The following is a 19,655-nucleotide window of genomic DNA, read 5'->3' on the forward strand; positions in this document are numbered from 1 at the left end:
TAAAGATTGAGAACTGCAGCTCCTAAGATTCATCTTTCATTCTCAGAGATCAAGCAGACGATCGCAGCAGAAGAAAATGAGCGGCAGAGGCAAAACCGGCGGTAAGGCGAGAGCTAAGGCCAAGACTCGCTCCTCTAGAGCGGGACTTCAGTTCCCCGTGGGCCGCGTTCACAGGCTCCTCCGTAAAGGCAACTATGCGGAGCGAGTGGGTGCCGGCGCCCCTGTGTATCTGGCCGCCGTGCTCGAGTACCTGACCGCCGAGATCCTCGAGTTGGCCGGAAACGCCGCTCGGGACAACAAGAAGACTCGCATCATCCCCCGTCACCTGCAGCTGGCGGTGCGCAACGACGAGGAGCTGAACAAGCTTCTGGGCAGAGTGACCATCGCTCAGGGCGGCGTGCTGCCCAACATCCAGGCCGTGCTGCTGCCCAAGAAGACCGAGAAGCCCGCCAAGTCCAAGTAAACGGACGGGACTTCGTCTTCTGTAAACCCAAAGGCTCTTTTAAGAGCCACCCACATTATCAATGAGAGAGCGACGAGTTTTCTTTTTATATTTGTAGATGATATAAAAACGCACTTGTTTTTTAGCCCGAGAAAGAATAATGTTACAGTAAATTCATTAAGATGGAGCCCTGTGTGTAAAGATACAATGTAACGTTAAGATTAATATTATACTTTTTGTATAGTAACCAATCTGGAAATTGCACGAGTTTACAAAAAATGTGTGATGTCGTTGCAATGTGAATTTCGTGCACGTGCGTGAGAGCTGAACAAAGGACACGCAATGTCCCGCCAGTTTCATTTGAACGCGTATCGCGCGGCCATTGGCTCTCTGTCACGAGCAGACGTCACACATCAGCCAATCGAGTGACTCCGCGCCCTCGACGTGCGGCGCGTTCTAGCCTTTAAAAACAGGGGATCTGTGAAAGTAGGCATTTTCCGTTCAAGACGCAGAAGACACCGCAGCGATGGCAAGAACCAAGCAGACCGCTCGCAAGTCCACCGGTGGCAAAGCCCCGAGGAAGCAGCTCGCCACCAAAGCCGCCCGTAAGAGCGCTCCCGCCACCGGCGGCGTGAAGAAGCCCCATCGTTACAGGCCCGGCACCGTGGCGCTGAGAGAGATCCGCCGCTACCAGAAGTCCACCGAGCTGCTCATCCGCAAACTGCCTTTCCAGCGCCTGGTGAGAGAGATCGCTCAGGACTTCAAGACCGACCTGCGCTTCCAGAGCTCCGCCGTCATGGCCCTGCAGGAGTCCAGCGAGGCTTATCTGGTCGGTCTGTTCGAGGATACGAACCTGTGCGCCATCCACGCCAAGAGGGTAACCATCATGCCCAAAGACATTCAGCTGGCGCGCCGCATCCGCGGAGAACGCGCTTAAGTCCCGCGTTTACAGCATCGGCATCAACCCAACGGCTCTTTTAAGAGCCACCACATTTATTGAACGACACATTTCCAGCGTTTCAGGGCACAGCACGACGAGTAATAATCCGTTATGATGTCAGTGTGTAACTAACAGCTGTGTTGTACCTAGGAAGCCTCAGACGCTACAAATAATGTGATTTCACGTCACGGGTCACACTCAATCGTTCCGCCAAGTAAAATGAGCGAAATGTTGCCTTTGTAAACACGCAGCAGGGGATATATTCATCAGTATACATAGAGCGAGACCGAACAAACAGAATGGAATACATCAAATTCGCTTTATGACCTGTAAATCCTTCTAATTTATGTGACGGCTTGTGTCCGTCTGTTTTTCTTAAAATGAACGAACACAAATAACAAACGTCTGGATCAGAGGCTAGTCCCAGACTAAAATTAATGTTTGATCAGCCTTAACTGAAAAATAACTCACCAAATATATCAACGCCATTGTTTTGTCTCAAGATGCATACCAGTAATGTTTTTTACATGTTAACGAGTTTTTTGTAAATTACAATATAAAGCGAACTGGTGAGGCCTTTGGGAGAACAGAAAAGTAGAGGCCAGAACAAAACACGCGTGACATCCGCTGGCACAACCCTCGTGCGTGTGTTTCTACTAGGTCCTGTAAGGCACATGTAAAAGTCCTCCGCTTTGGCGTGCTTTTACACACCGTTGGTGTACTTCTAACAGCTCGTGCGTCATGTCTGGAAGAGGTAAAGGCGGAAAGGGACTCGGGAAAGGAGGCGCGAAGCGGCACCGCAAAGTTTTGCGCGATAACATCCAGGGCATCACCAAGCCCGCCATCCGTCGTCTCGCTCGCCGCGGTGGTGTCAAGCGCATCTCCGGTCTCATCTACGAGGAGACTCGCGGTGTGTTGAAGGTGTTTCTGGAGAACGTCATCCGTGATGCCGTCACCTACACCGAGCACGCCAAGAGAAAGACCGTCACCGCCATGGACGTCGTGTACGCGCTGAAGCGACAGGGACGCACTCTCTACGGCTTCGGAGGTTAAACGCTCTTATTCTGAAGTTAAACATTTGAAACCCAACGGTTCTTCTAAGAGCCACCCACTTTCTCACTCGAGGAGTTGAATTTCAGAAGTTATATCATATTGAACGGAATGCTCATTAACCCGGTGGTGTTTCGGAGAACTCCTACTTAAATTGATTCGATGTAGCCTGTTTTGCTGCTCACTTCTGGGGCTCGAAAAAGAAGAAACATGATCGCCTAACTTGTTTTATAAACGTAAGCACGTGCAATAGATTGTGAATAACGCATAAAATTGATGTAATGCTTTCTGTACGAAATCTTTGAGGGACTGTGATGACACGATTACGCACTTATTTCCTCGTGTAGAGTTCATAAAGAAATGTTTTTTTTTATCAAATTCGGAAAAGAGCGGGAAGTGGAAAAAAAGGGAACCGATCGCTTGTGGGAGGGTCACCTTCAAACAGCAGGCTGTGGGCGGGAAACGCTTTCATTGGCTCTCTTTCCGACCCGTCAAACTATGAGCGGACCAATAGACACAATTTTATGGGTTTGGCCGACGAAGACACGCAATCAGAGCACGCGCCCGTGTCGCACACATTTGCATGCTGGAGTGAATAAATACCCCTGCGCGGTGGCTTGCTGGTACTTTTCTTCTTGACTTCAACTAAGCATCATCATGCCTGAACCAGCCAAGCCCGCGCCCAAGAAGGGCTCTAAGAAGGCCGTCACCAAGACCGCCGTTAAGGGAGGAAAGAAGCGCAGAAAGTCCAGGAAGGAGAGTTACGCCATCTACGTGTACAAAGTCCTCAAGCAGGTCCACCCCGACACCGGCATCTCTTCCAAGGCGATGGGCATCATGAACTCTTTCGTCAACGACATCTTCGAGCGCATCGCCGGCGAGTCGTCTCGTCTCGCGCACTACAACAAGCGCTCCACCATCACGTCGAGAGAGATCCAGACCGCCGTGCGTCTGCTGCTGCCCGGTGAGCTCGCCAAACACGCCGTGTCCGAGGGCACCAAAGCCGTCACCAAGTACACCAGCTCAAAGTAAAGAGCCGCTTTCATCCGCCGCACCCAAAGGCTCTTTTAAGAGTCACCCACTTTTTCTGTTAAAGAGATTCTCATGTTTACAAGCTTGTGTTTTTTTATTATTATTGTTACAGGTTAAGTTGCGACGCGACATACGGCGTTTAAAACTGCAACCAACCGTTTGATCATGAAGAGCGTGAGGTGGTAAAGTAAATCTATAATGAAAGGGTCTGACTGGAGTGTTTGTTACACGGTTTTCGCAGAAGGTGGCGGTATTGTAACGGCTATAAACCAGCAGAGTGCGGTCTTCACCTGTTTTAAGGCTGAAATACACAAGACTTTTGCTCAGATCTTCATTCTGGACTTGTTGCAGAAAGTCTGTCCCAGTTTGCAGATTTTATCAGTTAGTGTGTTTCTTTCTGAAACGTTCAAAAAGTCTGCAAGTGTGTGATGTCTAGTTCAGAGAAAATCTGTTCAGATTTAAAAGTCTTGTAGTGTATGAGGGTGTTTTACCATCACATACATGAATGTCCATCTTATATTGTTTATGAGCAAGATCGATCTTCACGTGCTCTTGTGTTTGCTCTTCATACGAAACCCAACATGGTGGTGTGTAGAACTGACTCTTATTCTATAGATCTATGAAGTGGAAATGTGACAGTAGGACGATTTCATATGAAGTGGGCATGGGAGATTTCTTGTAAAAATTGAATGTCAAATATGTTAACATTTGTTGGTTTTCCCTTAGAACAAATAGCTATGGTTTAACTATGTCATAGTTACACTATGGTAAAACCATGGTTGATTTTCATAAGGATTTACTTTAAGTGACAAAGTTATTAAAATGTTATTATACATTCTGTAATAATGCATTTCAGTGATTTACAAAATATAGCAACAGTAAAACACAATTAGAAGTCTTTAGAAAATACAATGTATAATTTTTTCTGATGGCAAATAACCTTGATAATATGTATTTCATTTAAAGATGGCTTCAAGATGTCTTTAACCCTTTATGACCTGCCATTGAACAATTCCGCTAGAGTACATTTTAGTATTTTTACATGCTGTGCTGTTATGCTTTTGAGTATTTTCACATGCCATGCATCAATACAATCCTTACACCCCCAATTTGTAGGCTATGTCTGTAATTGATCCATAGTAACTAGGTAAACAGGTCAAAAGTGCAATTAACCCCCCACAAAAAAGGAAAATTGTTTTTTTCCCCAATATATTTGACTAAATACAGATTTATTACAAATATCAACCTCAAACTTGTGAATGTAAAAACTTGCACCAAACACTTCAAAATCACATACAATTTATTTGGACTGTTTACATAAAATAGTTTGTGAGATATAATAATTTTTGTAAACAGTGCGTTGTGAAGTAAAACAGATAAAATACTGCTTTTGAGAGCAATGTTGATTGAACGGCTAAAACAGACCATGTAAAATAATAAATTACCCAATATCTGTACTTTATCAGAACTATAGATGCAAAAAGGTTGGGATGACACTTGTGACAGTTCCTGACCAGAATAACGCAGAGGGGCTCTTGACATGTTTCACACATAAATGGAGTGCATTTGAATTTGTGGGGTCAAAAAGATAAATAAATAAATAAAACATAAAAAACCCAAAACATACCTAAACATACTGAAAGACACCGCTACATATACACAGCATAGCTGTGATGAGACTTGTGGCAGTTCCTGTCCATAATAACACAGAGGGGCACTTGGCAGGCCTCGCACATGAATGGAAATTGATTGAAACCGGAAAGTTCATCTTCGTCGGACGCGAGTAGTAGCTCCAAAACCTCGTATACTTATTTTTCCGTGCAGTCATAACGTTAAGCATCCAAGTGTGTGTGTTTGCACGTGCGTTTGTAAATGTGCATGTGTGAAAGAAATGATCAAGCAACGGACTGTAATGATAAAGAGACACAACGACGAGTAGAACGTAAAGCATACCGCAAACGGAGATCCAATGTCGCGGCTTGTGATGTCACCACATGCGACAAACTTTAGGGTCATAGTGCACAGAACGTGATTACGACATAGGAGTCGTAGGAAAAGGTAACCACGCAACCACTAGTAACCTTAGATCTATAGAACATGTGCGCAAAGACGTGCGATGCATTTTTACAGTTTTTTGTTATAGATTTTTACGCAATTTGTGCAGACTCGAAAACAAGGGCGAAAACAACGCAACAGGATCGTGTTGTATAGGCTTGATCTGAAAGTGTAACGTCTGTCATTTTGTATGCAAAAATAATTATTCTGCTACCCATTTGGATTCCGTTTTAATTGGCTCTTGAACAGAGACACGCAAACGGGAGCGTGGGAGCTTTTAAAGGGCGTCGGTTTTAAAGGGTTAAAGAGAGATACCACTGATAAATTGACAACACTTGCTCAAACACGTGGCATTTTGATAAGGTGATATCTCAACTTGATGAGCAACTTCATGACAACTTCACTGGTTTTGCTGCAAAGAGCTACACTAAAAAGCTGGAAAAACAGTTTTCAGCAAACGACCCTGTCCCGGTGTGGAAAGGCCTGAAACACATTACAAACTAAAAGACACCATCCCCCAGCACTGAGACAAATCAACAGCTTGCTGATGACCTGAATGAGATTTACTGTAGATTTAAAACCCCCCGTCTCACACCCCACACTGACCACCTCTCTACACAGTCATCAACACCTCCAGCTACCCCCCTCTCCTCCCCTTCTGCTCTTCAGATCAGTGATCAGATCAGTGACGTGCGTCAGATCTTTAGGAAACAAGTGACACGCTTAGACATCAACACTCTTCATACAAATCTCAACAATGGTGACAATCCCCAATTAATTCAGATAAACAGATCAACTGCAATGCATGCTGGGAGTCATGAATGAGTGTTGTACTAAAATGTTACCCAGCATGCATTGGAGCATGAAGTTTTATTTTGTTGATTGTCACCATTGCTGAGCTTCATACACCGATTCCTCGTGTCTAATTGAGTCAGCAACAAAACAAATGTAAGGAATATTTTCCTGTAAATTAATAAAAGTCTGACACCTCACCACTGCTTTAATCACATAGACGTGTCACAGAAACTTAAAACAGTAATAAAACATCACTCTCATGAGCTATATATATAACCTTACATCAACAAGCACCTTCAGCTGATTCTAATGGATCTCGTGTCTCATTGCCTCAACAAACATATTTCAGCTCTGTTACAGCGGACAATGAAAACTTGACATTAAACCACGAGAGTCAAGAACCCAACTAATGCAAACACTGATCACAATAATGGTGGCTGACAACAAAACATTGATGAATCAACAGTTTTTAACATTGATTCAGTTGTTTTCATCTGCTCTCTTGCTATCAGGGAAGCTACATGCAGGTGTTTTTGATTTGTTTGATTAGGGTTGAAGAGAAACTCTGGAGGACACCGGCCTCGAGGACTTAAGTTTTGGGCACCCCTGAGTAAAATACTCAAGTGCTATACACCTCTGGCTATCAGGGTGCATGCACAACACACACACACACACGTATGACGCAAGCGGAAAACACACACACACACATCCTTAATTTGATAGATAAACAAACACAATACATGAGAATTACCTGCAGTGTTCCAGTGGATTATCATTTGCATTGGCAAAACAAATATTCTTTGAAAGCAGTTACAGAAAGCTAAAAGAAATCCAACATTTAAACATCTAGAGTCGAGAGCCCAACTCGAGGAAACACTGATCACCATGATGGTGAGTTTTAACTAAATTAAAACAAATATTAAGTGTTAACCCACCCATGGGCCCTGTGCATTTTAAGGGTTAAGTATTTTGATTTTGAAATACATGCCCATCCCTGGCAGTGAGTACAGAAAGTATCATAAGTGAACATAATGGCGATAGCATAAACGCAAACAATACATACATGTTTCAAGTTTATTAGATTTATAAAGCACAACCAACACGATTTTGAATTCAATATGATATTGAAACGATAACCAGTGCAGTGAACGTAGAATAGGCGTAATGTGGTCCCTTTCCCTACTGCCCGTGAGCAAGCGGGCAGCCGCATTTTGGACCAATTGAAGTCTATGAATAGATGAAACAGGCAGCCCATGATACAGCGAATTGCAGTAGTCAAGCCGTGAGGAAATAAAAGCATGAATTACTATCTCAAACCAGGGTTTAACTTTCACTAGTCTTCGGAGGTGGTAAGCTGGAGCTGACTGCAGTGTTCGTTTGTTTGCAACATATGAACAATTTGGCGTGAGAGAACCCAGGTCAACAGTGCTCAGATCTGTTTTTTTTTCAGTAGGCCCAAACAGGACAATTTGTGTTTTTCCTTCATTCAGGTGCAGAAAGTTAGAGAGAGAGAGAGAGAGAGAGAGAGAGAGAGAGAGAGAGAGAGAGAGAGAGAGAGAGAGCGCATGGCAGCAAGGCACAGCCCTTACCTGCTATTTTTACAGTAATATATTGGCAACACTGTTGCCAGCTAGTTACTGTAGGTCATACATCTGCAAAATCTCTTATTTTGTTAATGTCGTTTCCGTGCAACAGCGAACAGTGAACAATACCAGCACATAGATTTCTACTACGAAGATGAAATAATGTACTACCATCCACAAGAAAAGTCTGGTAGGAAGAAACCCAAGGCACGTTTCCGTGCAACGTCCAACAACTCACAGACGAAGAGAGCCAAGGGTACGAGGTATACCCTCATGACATGGACACACTTAGATATTTACACGAATACGCAACACGAAAAGACCCTCCCGAAAACAGGGATTTTGTTGAAAAGCTAACAGCTGGGTTCCTCCTTGTTCAGTCTCAGAGGTCCAGCATGAACCTTCTGATTTTTATGATGTTCATAATGTTACAGATATAACGATGAACCGGCAAAAGAGAAACACGAAATGTAAAGTCAAGCGCAAACATCTGATACCGGCTCTGGAATCAGACCGTATTTCAGATGAATACATTGAACGAGCGGATGTTTCGGAATACGATTTGGGTGTCGACGACTTACCAGCTCAATATTTTGAGCATCGACAAATGCCTGTACATTCGACTGCTTCTGTGGGCACGAAATTTCGTCCCGACAGAAGAACAGCTACTAGAGAAAATTCTTTGGGGAAGGAGATGTTGTTAAAAGGACACGTCGTACACAAAATACAACAAATCTGCCACATGTTTTTCTGACAGTGTACTTAGGATGGTGCCGTTCGATTGATGAGTTGGTGAACAGTAGATTTGGACTCAACATGGTAAGAGGTTCCACTGGCCGGCCAAAAAAGGCCAGTACCTCAAGAGCTGATCCCCAGTCTCATTTCATTTAAAGCGCCTTTGGATACAATAATCTCGTGACTATCCTGCAAAGACACTTTTGTTAGCCGTGAGTTTCAGGCAAACTCATGTGAATGAGAAACAAAGCTGAATGTGTGAATGTTCAGTTTGAAAACATTACACAACAACAACATCAATGCAAATATCAGGCCTGACATTTGATGTTATCTCTTGTTATTCATGTGTGTGTAGACTTCCTCATCACCTTTTTAGGAGATATTTTGCAGGTTGTTAATGCTGTATTCCATACAATGAAAGTCAAGTGTGGTCAGGTGACCAGGGACAGACAAACTCTGAAAATGACCCCATTAAAGTCCTGTGCACACTCAAAAAATGACTCATTGGTTTAACATGATTCAATCATGGACATTGGTTCCACATGTTTGAGTCATGTTTTCTTAACATGGAATTAACATGTAGCAAGAACAAAAATGAATCAAGTAAACTCAACATGAAATTAACATATAGCGATAACATGAGTGAAACATGTAAACTCAACATGAAATTAACATGTAGAGAGAACATGAGTGAAACATGTAAACTCAACATGAAATTAACATATATAGAGAACATGAGTGAAACATGTAAACTCAACGTGACATTAACATACAGAGAACATGAGTGAAACATGTAAACTCAACGTGAAATTAACATATAGAGAGAACATGAGTGAAACATGTAAACTCAACATGAAATTAACATATAGAGAGAACATGAGTGAAACATGTAAACTCAACGTGAAATTAACATATAGAGAGAACAAGAGTGAAACATGTAAACTCAACGTGAAATTAACATATATAGAGAACATGAGTGAAACATGTAAACTCAACATGAAATTAACATATATTGAGAACATGAGTGAAACATGTAAACTCAACGTGACATTAACATACAGAGAACATGAGTGAAACATGTAAACTCAACGTGAAATTAACATATAGCGAGAACATGAGTGAAACATGTAAACTCAACATGACATTAACATATAGAGAGAACATGAGTGAAACATGTAAACTCAACGTGAAATTAACATGTAGAAGAACAAATCAGCATTATTGTGATCAGTGTTTGCTTTAGTTGGGCTCTTGACTCTTGAGTTTAATGTTAAGTTTTCTTTAACTGTCCATGTGTGTTAAAACACATATGTTGTGGCAAAGAGAATTATGATCCAGTGGGATCAGAAAATGATAGTTATTTAATCACTATGCACTTCTTTAAGGTAATGTTGAGTGTTCTGTTATTAATGTGTGAATGCAGATCTATGATACAGTTTGAAGAGATTGTTATTGACAATTAACAGAATAAAAGATTTTCACAACAGTGTTACAGTTCTGAATCAGTTAGACATGAAGAATCGGTGTATGAATCTAAACAATGGTGACAATCAACAAAAGAAAGCTTCATGCTGCAATGCATGCTGGGTAACATCATGAAACAAAACTCCCATCAAGCAAAAATTTGTTCCTTAGACTTTCATTAGACGTGTCTTAGATCACTCCAGTCCACGTGCCTTCCCACAAGAGATGTATTGGATGTCTCCTTAAATAACACATGAACAAGTTAATAAGTTAGATCAGGTTGAGTTAAGGAATCATTCATCACTTCATAATCTCATGAATGATGAACACCTGCTGTTAACAAACACAATCACTGAAATAAACCCTGAACAATGAGAAGTCACCTATAGTGTTTAGTGTTTCCTTTAGTTGAGCTCTTATGTTGAAGTATGTGCTTATAATTTAATTTATAGCAGCTGGAACAAGTTGGAATTAGAAGACATCATCATGCTTAAAATGGTATGTGTACATTTGCATGCGTTACACGCAAAGTTGTATATTAGTTACTGTTAAGTGAACAATTTGTTTAATCAGACAGATACTGACATCTAGAATGGTGACAAACTAGTAGCACATTTGTCCACTACACAATGCATTCTGGGAGTCCTCAGTGAGATGCATCGCAACATGACCGTTATATTGCATTTTCCCTGTAAAAATACATTTATTTTTTACAGTGTACGTCACGGTTTGGTCAGTATGTAAACAACAGCATGAACTCTTGCTACAATATCAACCAGCTGTTTACACTGCGATAGATGAATAGTGTGATGAAACAAGGACAACATGTTGTTTTAGAGAGTCAATGGTTTTATACGTCATTGTAGTAAAAGTAAACAAATAATTTATTGTAACACGTTTAAACCTTAAAAGAAAAATGTGCAAATTAAACTTATCTGTTTATATTTTACCAGTAGTTTGTGCCAAACTTTAGATTCTTTATTTAAATGTGCATTTTTATTGATGTTATTAAAGTTAAATGTCTAGATCACTGCAGAAACTCTGAACATTGCTGCTGATACACAATATGCCCAAAAGAAAACTGACACCTGAAATATGGAAATAAGACTTTCTGAAGTGAAACACAATAGAGGAGGAAATGAAATATGAAAATGAGTCTTTCTAGAGAAATACCCAAATGATGGGAGGGGCTGAAGATCAGATCTGATATAATGACATATAAACACACAGAGAGAGAGAAACAGCAGCAGATTCACCAGAGAAACACACAAGACATGAAAAGTAAGAACTCTTTACATTCTCGTTCCTATTAATGTTATCCTTCTGATAGGACTCTGTTTTATAAACATTGTGATAGTTTTAACATTTAGAGACGTTTACAAAACATGACAGACATGTAACAACCTTTCATATCACATTTAGTTGATACATATTTAATTATAGTTTAAACAAGTAACATTTTGAAAATTCATTTATTATTTATATTTATTGTGCTTACCAAAATGTGATTTTTTACATTTAATGTTTTTATTGTGTTTCTTCCTCAGAAATGGCTCAGACTCTATATTTCAGTCTTCTTGTCATCGGTGAGTTTGTGTTTCTGGTTTTATCTTTGTTTTATGTGAATAGATTCTGTGTGTTTGAATAAAAACTCTCTCTTTCAGCTCTCTGTTCATTATCTGAAGGCATTCAGCGCCGCTATCACTATATAAACATGATGAAGACCTGGACTGAAGCTCAGAGATACTGCAGAGAGAACTACACAGATCTGGCCACAGTCCACAACATCAATGACATGAACGAGCTGAAGAACACTGTGAATAACAGTCAGTGGTATGTCTGGATTGGACTGAAGAGAACAGGTGTTTATCAATGGAAGTGGTCTCTGGGTGGTCCTGTGAAATATCTGAACTGGGAAACTGAACCATCAGATCACACAAATAATTGTGCTGTTATGAGAAATGGAGCATGGCGTCAGCAGGACTGTGATGTGGCGTCACAGTTCATCTGCTACAATGGTGAGTGACAGCAAACCTTCACTTCACAAAACACGATCATGAAACTAACATTGACAAGGATTAATAAATGCTGAAAAACGAAATTGTTCATTGTTAGCTAATGTTAGCTAATGCATTTACTAATGTTAACTAATAGCACCTTATTGTAAAGTGTTACCAATATTTGTTTTACCTTCAGTATTTGTAGCCATGTGTAACTAGTTTTTGCATTAACATCTGTTTTATTTTGCAGGACACATCTGATGAGCCACTGCTTTTAGATGTTGCAGTGGTCCTCCTTACAGTCGTCACAGATAATGACAGAAGTCCAGTTCACTTCCAGCCTGTGAAAATCTCTGTTGTCATTGAAAGCGAGATTGTGGTCAACCTCTCCAGATTTGCTGATGCCTTCCTGGTAATGTTTGGACTGATCTATGCACTACACCTCAGCTATCCCAGGGGACTGACCAACACTTTTGAATTCACTCAAAAAATTTTACTTGGTCTTGAAGGTGGTAAACTGTCACCCAAGTTACAGAGTCTCAAAAATGACTTGATGCGTATGTAGAAATGTATCTGAAAAAGTTTAATGCCTGGCAGTTCCTATGTAGTTCAATGTAGGTTATTTCTGTGAAAATAATGCCTTAAAAGGTTTCTGCGCTAATGTGTGGGTATTTCTCCACAATCTGCACAATGTGCCTTTGTATTTATAAATGTTATTTGGTATTAATACAGCTCTAGTTGTTGAGATGTTAAGCTGGGTAGTACTTTGTAACGGTACATGTAATAGTTTTAAATGGTTCATGCTGTTATGCAGGTTCATGACATAGTTAATAGGTTTTAGCCTAGTGCACCACTGAATTGTTTTTTATGTTTGTCTTTTTAAATTGACAATGCAGTGTTAAATGGGAAAGGGCAAGAATTCAGTGTAACACAATGTAATTCAAACTGTTGAAGTTGTTTGTACTCAAAATATTTGTCAACGTTTTTGAGTAATGTGTAATTAAAAAAATTGACAAAGAAACTAATACATATTGAGTTCACGCAACTTAAAAGTGCTTCTTTGTGTACTTATTTTTTTTAAGTAATGTTAACTTAATGCCATGATAATGGGCAAGGATATTTTTAAGTCACTGTAACTGAAAATTATTGAGTAGACCTAATAAGAACTTTTAATTTAACTGTAATCAAAATGTTTAAGTAGCACATAATCAAAATATTTAATCTCTAAAATAAATTGTTTTTAAGTTCATGACTTTTCAAGGTTTCAAGTTAATTTTTTGAGTTCTGCTTACTAATTTGGGTTTACAGTGATTGACCGCAGTGAGGATCTGAGCTTCAAGCTGTCGGCAGTTATCAGCATCATTGGTCTCACAGTCACGGTAAGTGTTAATGTGTTTTATCTAATGAACAGTTGCAGCTGTTTAATCCAACAAAACTTTAAACAGCGTTCATCCGTTACGTATATTTACAATCACAAGTCATAGATGTGTCCTAAGGAATAACTGAGGACGAGTCAATGAAATTGGCCTATTAAAAACAATGAAGCGCATATCATTTTTCAAATAGGTGTAACTACACCGCAAGACGTTGTACATTTGGTGTATTTAAAGACATTTGGCGTTTTTTGTCATCTCAGCCATCCATCGCTGAAATTGTTACGTCAACGCGTGACGCGCGATAAAAAAAGTCGTTGCCAATTTTGTCTGATGTGGACAAAATGTAAATAACATGTAAAACAGTGTTTCCGCTATAGTCATTTTGCCGTGGCGGTCGTTTTTTGATAAATCGTTGCTTTCATTTAGTGGGAAACTGTCGTCAGTACGGCCTCGCGAGCGCGATGTCTCGCTTTCCCGGGTCGCGGCGTCTGTGATTTGAGCGGGAGGGAGAAGCCGCTCATTTAGTTCACCGTACGGCGGCCACGTTGTGAGTAAAAGAGTACAAAACAGTGTTTCCAAAACCCGTCAATGTAATCGACTGATTGGATATAGAAGCACGAACTGTTCGTCTGTAAATAAGCACATGGTTACAAAGCGCATGCGCCGTGTGACGGAATTAGCCAAAATGTCAGTTCTTTAAGGCAGTGGTTCTCAAATTGGGGACCCCAAGATGGATCCAGGGGGGCCACAGATTTTGTGGCATTTTATGAAATCTAGAAATTGATCATAGATGTTATGCAATCAAACATCAGAAGAAGGACACCACCAACCAAAAGAATTGAGGTTCCAGCATTGTATAACTGAATATATTTTTGCTTTAATTAAAATTCTAAGTTTAAGATTATACGTCTTTATATTACATTCAAATATTAAAAGACCCAAACGAGCAGAAGTAAACTTTCTGCCCAACTTTCCCCAGGGAGAGAATCCCTCTACTCTTGAACATTTAAGGCAGAAGATCGTTGATGAAGTGAAGAAAGCTGAGAAGAACTTGGCGCTTGTAAGAAAGATGATGCAGAAAACATTTAGCCTGCGGCGACAGACCATAGTGAACACGTGCCCACCAGTGAAAGAGCTCATGGAACTCTGGCCTGCACTCAAAATGGAGTCTGAGGTTATGTGTAGTGGCACTTGTTCCTGGTATTCCTTTCCTGATAACCTATACCACATTCAGGGGCTGTTTTGTGCTTTATGGGAGGGTAGTAGATTTACCAGATTCACAAAATTAATATGACTGTGTTGTCTGTCTGTCTTTGTTTTAAAATGTAGGTATATGCAGAGTTCCAACGAATTACAAACCAGAACCTGCCCAACACATTGTACTCTGAGCTTGACAGACATATTCCTAGACTGATGACCCTGTTCAGACAGAAGGCAGCCAAAACCGGGAAGACATCAGATGCTCTGGCTGAAATCCTAAGAATCTGTGATGAACAGGTAAAAATATTGTTATACATTTTACGGGTCTAATTCTTAATTGAAAGAGGAAAGTTTAATGATTCAAATGAGCTTTGAAAGCTACAATTTGTCCACTTTGTTTTTGGTGTTTGTCTGATCGCATTAAAGTTGTTTATGTATATAATTTTATTGTTTAACATTTACAGTTCAGTTATATACAGTTCTGTTTCCTCGTTATAGGAGCTTCATGACGTACACACCAAGCGTACCACTGTTCTTCATGCCCTTCCTGTGTATCTACATGAGGACGTCTCTGGGTTCTTCAGGACCTGCACAGTGAGTCTTTTTGAAACATGTACACTTACCATATTAAGTAAACTGTTAATATAAATACAGTCATGCTTACTTGCACACTTACCCTTGTTCAGACTCTCCAACCATATAGTTTGTGCAATTTGAAGAGATTTTATTTGTTTTCTTTGACTTCACTATAAATTAACCTTAGTACTAGATTGCTTTAAACAAGACGAGGTGTTTTTCTTTATAGGTTTTTGAGCATATTATCTCTTGCAACGTTGGTGTACTGGTAGCTTGGCTGGCTCCTGTAGAACACTGATATTATGTTTTTCACATCCTCATGTGTAGTTTGTTCACACAACTCTCAAAATCACAAAACTTTCTGTCTGTTGGTCTGCAGCAATATTGTTTGTTAAATCTATGTCATGACTAGCTATATGCTGGTATTTGTCAAAAATAATCAATATTTTGGTAACACTTTACAATAAGGTGCTATTTGTTAACAATTATTTAATGCATTAGCTAACATTAACTAACAACGAACAATACTTCGACAGCATTTATTAATATTACTACATGTTAATTTCAGCATTTATAAATACATTATTAAAATCAAACGTTGTCACTGTTAACATTAGTTAATGCCCCATGAACTAACATGAATAGCTGTATTGACGTGAACTAACATTGACAAGGATTAATAAATGCTGAAAAACGAAATTGTTCATTGTTAGCTAATGTTAGCTAATGCATTTACTAATGTTAACTAATAGCACCTTATTGTAAAGTGTTACCAATATTTGTTTTACCTTCAGTATTTGTAGCCATGTGTAACTAGTTTTTGCATTAACATCTGTTTTATTTTGCAGGACACATCTGATGAGCCACTGCTTTTAGATGTTGCAGTGGTCCTCCTTACAGTCGTCACAGATAATGACAGAAGTCCAGTTCACTTCCAGCCTGTGAAAATCTCTGTTGTCATTGAAAGCGAGATTGTGGTCAACCTCTCCAGATTTGCTGATGCCTTCCTGGTAATGTTTGGACTGATCTATGCACTACACCTCAGCTATCCCAGGGGACTGACCAACACTTTTGAATTCACTCAAAACATTTTACTTGGTCTTGAAGGTGGTAAACTGTCACCCAAGTTACAGAGTCTCAAAAATGACTTGATGCGTATGTAGAAATGTATCTGAAAAAGTTTAATGCCTGGCAGTTCCTATGTAGTTCAATGTAGGTTATTTCTGTGAAAATAATGCCTTAAAAGGTTTCTGCGCTAATGTGTGGGTATTTCTCCACAATCTGCACTATGTGCCTTCGTATTTATAAATGTTATTTGGTATTAATACAGCTCTAGTTGTTGAGTTGTTAAGCTGGGTAGTACTTTGTAACGGTACATGTAATAGTTTTAAATGGTTCATGCTGTTATGCAGGTTTATGACATAGTTAATAGGTTTTAGCCTAGTGCACCACTGAATTGTTTTTATTATGTTTGTCTTTTTAAATTGACAATGTAGTTTTAAATGGGAAAGGGCAAGAATTCAGTGTAACACAATGTAATTCAAACTGTTGAAGTTGTTTGTACTCAAAATATTTGTCAACGTTTTTGAGTAATGTGTAATTAAAAAAATTGACAAAGAAACTAATACATATTGAGTTCACGCAACTTAAAAGTGCTTCTTTGTGTACTTATTTTTTTTAAGTAATGTTAACTTAATGCCATGATAATGGGCAAGGATATTTTTAAGTCACTGTAACTGAAAATTATTGAGTAGACCTAATAAGAACTTTTAATTTAACTGTAATCAAAATGTTTAAGTAGCACATAATCAAAATATTTAATCTCTAAAATAAATTGTTTTTAAGTTCATGACTTTTCAAGGTTTCAAGTTAATTTTTTGAGTTCTGCTTACTAATTTGGGTTTACAGTGTTTGTTTTATGTGAATCGATTCTGTGTGTTTGAATACAAACTCTCTCTTTCAGCTCTCTGTTCATTATCTGAAGGCATTCAGCGCCGCTATCACTATATAAACATGAATAAGACCTGGACTGAAGCTCAGAGATACTGCAGAGAGAACTACACAGATCTGGCCACAGTCCACAACATCAATGACATGAAACAACTGATGAAGAACACTGTGAATAACAGACAGAAGTATGTCTGGATTGGACTGAAGAGAACAGGTGTTTATCAATGGAAGTGGTCTCTGGTGGTCCTGTGAAATATCTGAACTGGGAAACTGAACCATCAGATCACACAAATAATTGTGCTGTTATGAGAAATGGAACATGGCGTCAGCAGGACTGTAATGTGGCGTCACAGTTCATCTGCTACAATGGTGAGTGACAGCAAACCTTCACTTCACAAAACATGATCATGACTACAATTTCACTCTGGATGTGTTAAACTAATGGTGTGTGATGAACTCATTGCTGTAAACTGATTGACTGAGAGAAATCCACACAGATGTCAAGAGAGAATCAAACACATACTGCATTAAATCAACTTTTAAAAGAAAAGAGTTTCTGAAGATTGACATCTAAACTGTGAGTGTAGTAAGAATGAATGAAAATCATGAGACTTGAATCTTTATTTTCTTCAACAGACAGCAGTAAAGCATACATCATTGATACTTCTAGTAAAACATGGAGAGACGCTCAGAGTTTCTGCAGACAGCATCATACTGATCTGATCAAGGTGAGGAACCAGACTGACAATCAACTGATCCACAACATCATTAATGATCCTCAGAGATCTGTCTGGATTGGTCTGTTCAGTGACTCGTGGGAGTGGTCAGATAACACTGACTCCGCCTTCAGATACTGGAACGCTGGTGAACCTAATGCTGGTGGTTCTGATCCACAATGTACAGATATCACAATGAGTGCTCAGGGTCAATGGAATGATGCAGCTTGCCATTACTATCGGTGCTTTGTGTGTCATGAAGGTGAGTTAATAAAAGTCTATGTGTGTGTTTGATGTCAGAAGTTTCTTCATGATGAAACTGATCTCAGTTCAGTCACAGTGTTTGTGTTGATTGTGTGTTCAGATGAGCTGATATTGATCCAGAAGAATCTGAGCTGGACTGAAGCTGTAAGATACTGCAGAGAGAATCATGTGGATCTGGTCTCAGTGGATTCACAGGAGATTCAGCTCATGGTGACTGTAGTTCTTCATCAGGCCTCGTCTGCTGAGGTGTGGCTGGGGTTACACTATTACTGTCTCATGAATCTCTGGATCTGGGTACGAGGAGAGGTCGTCTGCTATCAGAATTGGGCTCCGGGGGTTCAGATTCAACTGAATGACTGCGGCGGTGAACACAGAGCTGGAGCGGTTCAGTCTGAAGGAGATCAAAAGTGGATCAGCCTTCCTCGATCTCACAAACTCAACTTCATCTGCAGAAGAAAAGATTCAACATGAACTGATGTGTGTCTGCTACTATCTGTCATACACAATATTGTTATTTCTGACACAATTTAGTTTTCACTGTTGAATGATAGGACATATAAATGCATTTTGAGACTTCTGTATTGTTTCTTGTGTAAATATTCAGAGTTAAATGACATTTATTTGTGGATGTTTAGAGTTCAATAGCAGATGATATTGGTGTGTGTTTGTTTAACTCGTTCAGCACATTGTGTCATTTCAGCACTTCTCATCTTTTCTGCTTGAATCTGATTCTTTAACTCTGACACACAATATTCTGTAAGTGAAATGAAATATATATTGATTTTATCCTGCGTGTATGTACATCAGTTCAAATAAAGTTGAATCTACAGACAGTATTTTCTATCCTGATGTTTTATTTCAGCTGACAAATAGAGGACAAGAGAGAGAACAGAGCGTATGTGTGTGTCAGTTTCCATATTTGTCATTTAAAGAGGTTCTCCATTGTAGGTCTATAGGATGTTTGCTTTTACGTCTGCCGTTCAACACCCTGGATCACTTAGAAAAGTCACAGCACACATCTTTTCAACAAGCCAGTTGATCAAACACTCATTTGTGTGACTCTGCTTCACAAGCATCATGAATAACCGGTTGCTAACTGGACAAATGTAGCAAACCTAGAGAAGAAATAATTCAGATGTACATTTAACACACTTTAGGAAATAAAGGTGTACTGGCACGATGCGGATTGTATAAATGTGCTGTATTCACGGGTTCAAGTCGGTGTTTAAGTCACGTGACGTGATGCACGCTCGTGCTGGTGAGGTATGTCGTTCTGATAAAAGCTGAAGGTTTCTGATTTCAGCGCTGTGTTCTAAAGCCTCATGAAACTGTGTCGCGGTATGTTACTGAACACGATCAGTCAAAATACTATATGAAAAAAACTAGAATCGGCACACTGCCATTGCTGCTCCCAAAATGATTGATTAAAATGAACACAACATTTGGACCAAAAAGGTCTTCGTCATACAAACAACAT

At 39.7% G+C, this 19,655-nt stretch overlaps 5 protein-coding genes and 1 pseudogene across 6 annotated transcripts; all 6 read left to right on the forward strand.

Moving 5' to 3' along the window:
* LOC130547745 (histone H2A-like) lies at window positions 1-544 on the forward strand. The gene has a single exon (XM_057323992.1). It carries the CDS (start codon window positions 77-79, stop codon window positions 461-463), a length of 387 nt encoding a protein of 128 aa, XP_057179975.1. The 5' UTR covers window positions 1-76; the 3' UTR covers window positions 464-544.
* A 93-nt stretch (window positions 545-637) lies between these two features.
* LOC130547741 (histone H3-like) lies at window positions 638-1,518 on the forward strand. The gene has a single exon (XM_057323987.1). The coding sequence runs from the start codon at window positions 969-971 to the stop codon at window positions 1,377-1,379; it is 411 nt and encodes a 136-aa protein (XP_057179970.1). The 5' UTR covers window positions 638-968; the 3' UTR covers window positions 1,380-1,518.
* A 111-nt stretch (window positions 1,519-1,629) lies between these two features.
* Window positions 1,630-2,730, forward strand: LOC130547746 (histone H4). Its single transcript, XM_057323993.1, has one exon. The coding sequence runs from the start codon at window positions 2,124-2,126 to the stop codon at window positions 2,433-2,435; it is 312 nt and encodes a 103-aa protein (XP_057179976.1). The 5' UTR covers window positions 1,630-2,123; the 3' UTR covers window positions 2,436-2,730.
* A 167-nt stretch (window positions 2,731-2,897) lies between these two features.
* Window positions 2,898-4,665, forward strand: LOC130547743 (histone H2B-like). The gene is made up of 2 exons (XM_057323990.1): window positions 2,898-3,460; window positions 3,577-4,665. Exons 1-2 carry the CDS (start codon window positions 3,090-3,092, stop codon window positions 3,605-3,607), a joined length of 402 nt encoding a protein of 133 aa, XP_057179973.1. The 5' UTR covers window positions 2,898-3,089; the 3' UTR covers window positions 3,608-4,665.
* Window positions 4,666-9,223: 4,558 nt separating this feature from the next.
* LOC130547728 (macrophage mannose receptor 1-like) lies at window positions 9,224-19,006 on the forward strand (annotated as a pseudogene).
* LOC130547733 (uncharacterized) lies at window positions 13,452-17,242 on the forward strand. 2 transcript variants are annotated; one of them, XM_057323979.1, is made up of 4 exons: window positions 13,452-14,646; window positions 14,802-14,969; window positions 15,171-15,266; window positions 16,097-17,242. In XM_057323979.1, exons 1-4 carry the CDS (start codon window positions 14,263-14,265, stop codon window positions 16,409-16,411), a joined length of 963 nt encoding a protein of 320 aa, XP_057179962.1. In that variant the 5' UTR covers window positions 13,452-14,262; the 3' UTR covers window positions 16,412-17,242. The 2 variants fall into 2 exon arrangements, with proteins under 2 accessions (XP_057179962.1, XP_057179963.1); XM_057323980.1 differs by having other exon boundaries at window positions 13,454-14,672.
* Window positions 19,007-19,655: the final 649 nt, after the last annotated feature.

The sequence above is a fragment of the Triplophysa rosa genome, linkage group LG24 (genome assembly GCF_024868665.1).
Source record: "Triplophysa rosa linkage group LG24, Trosa_1v2, whole genome shotgun sequence".
NCBI classification, from domain to species: domain Eukaryota; kingdom Metazoa; phylum Chordata; class Actinopteri; order Cypriniformes; family Nemacheilidae; genus Triplophysa; species Triplophysa rosa.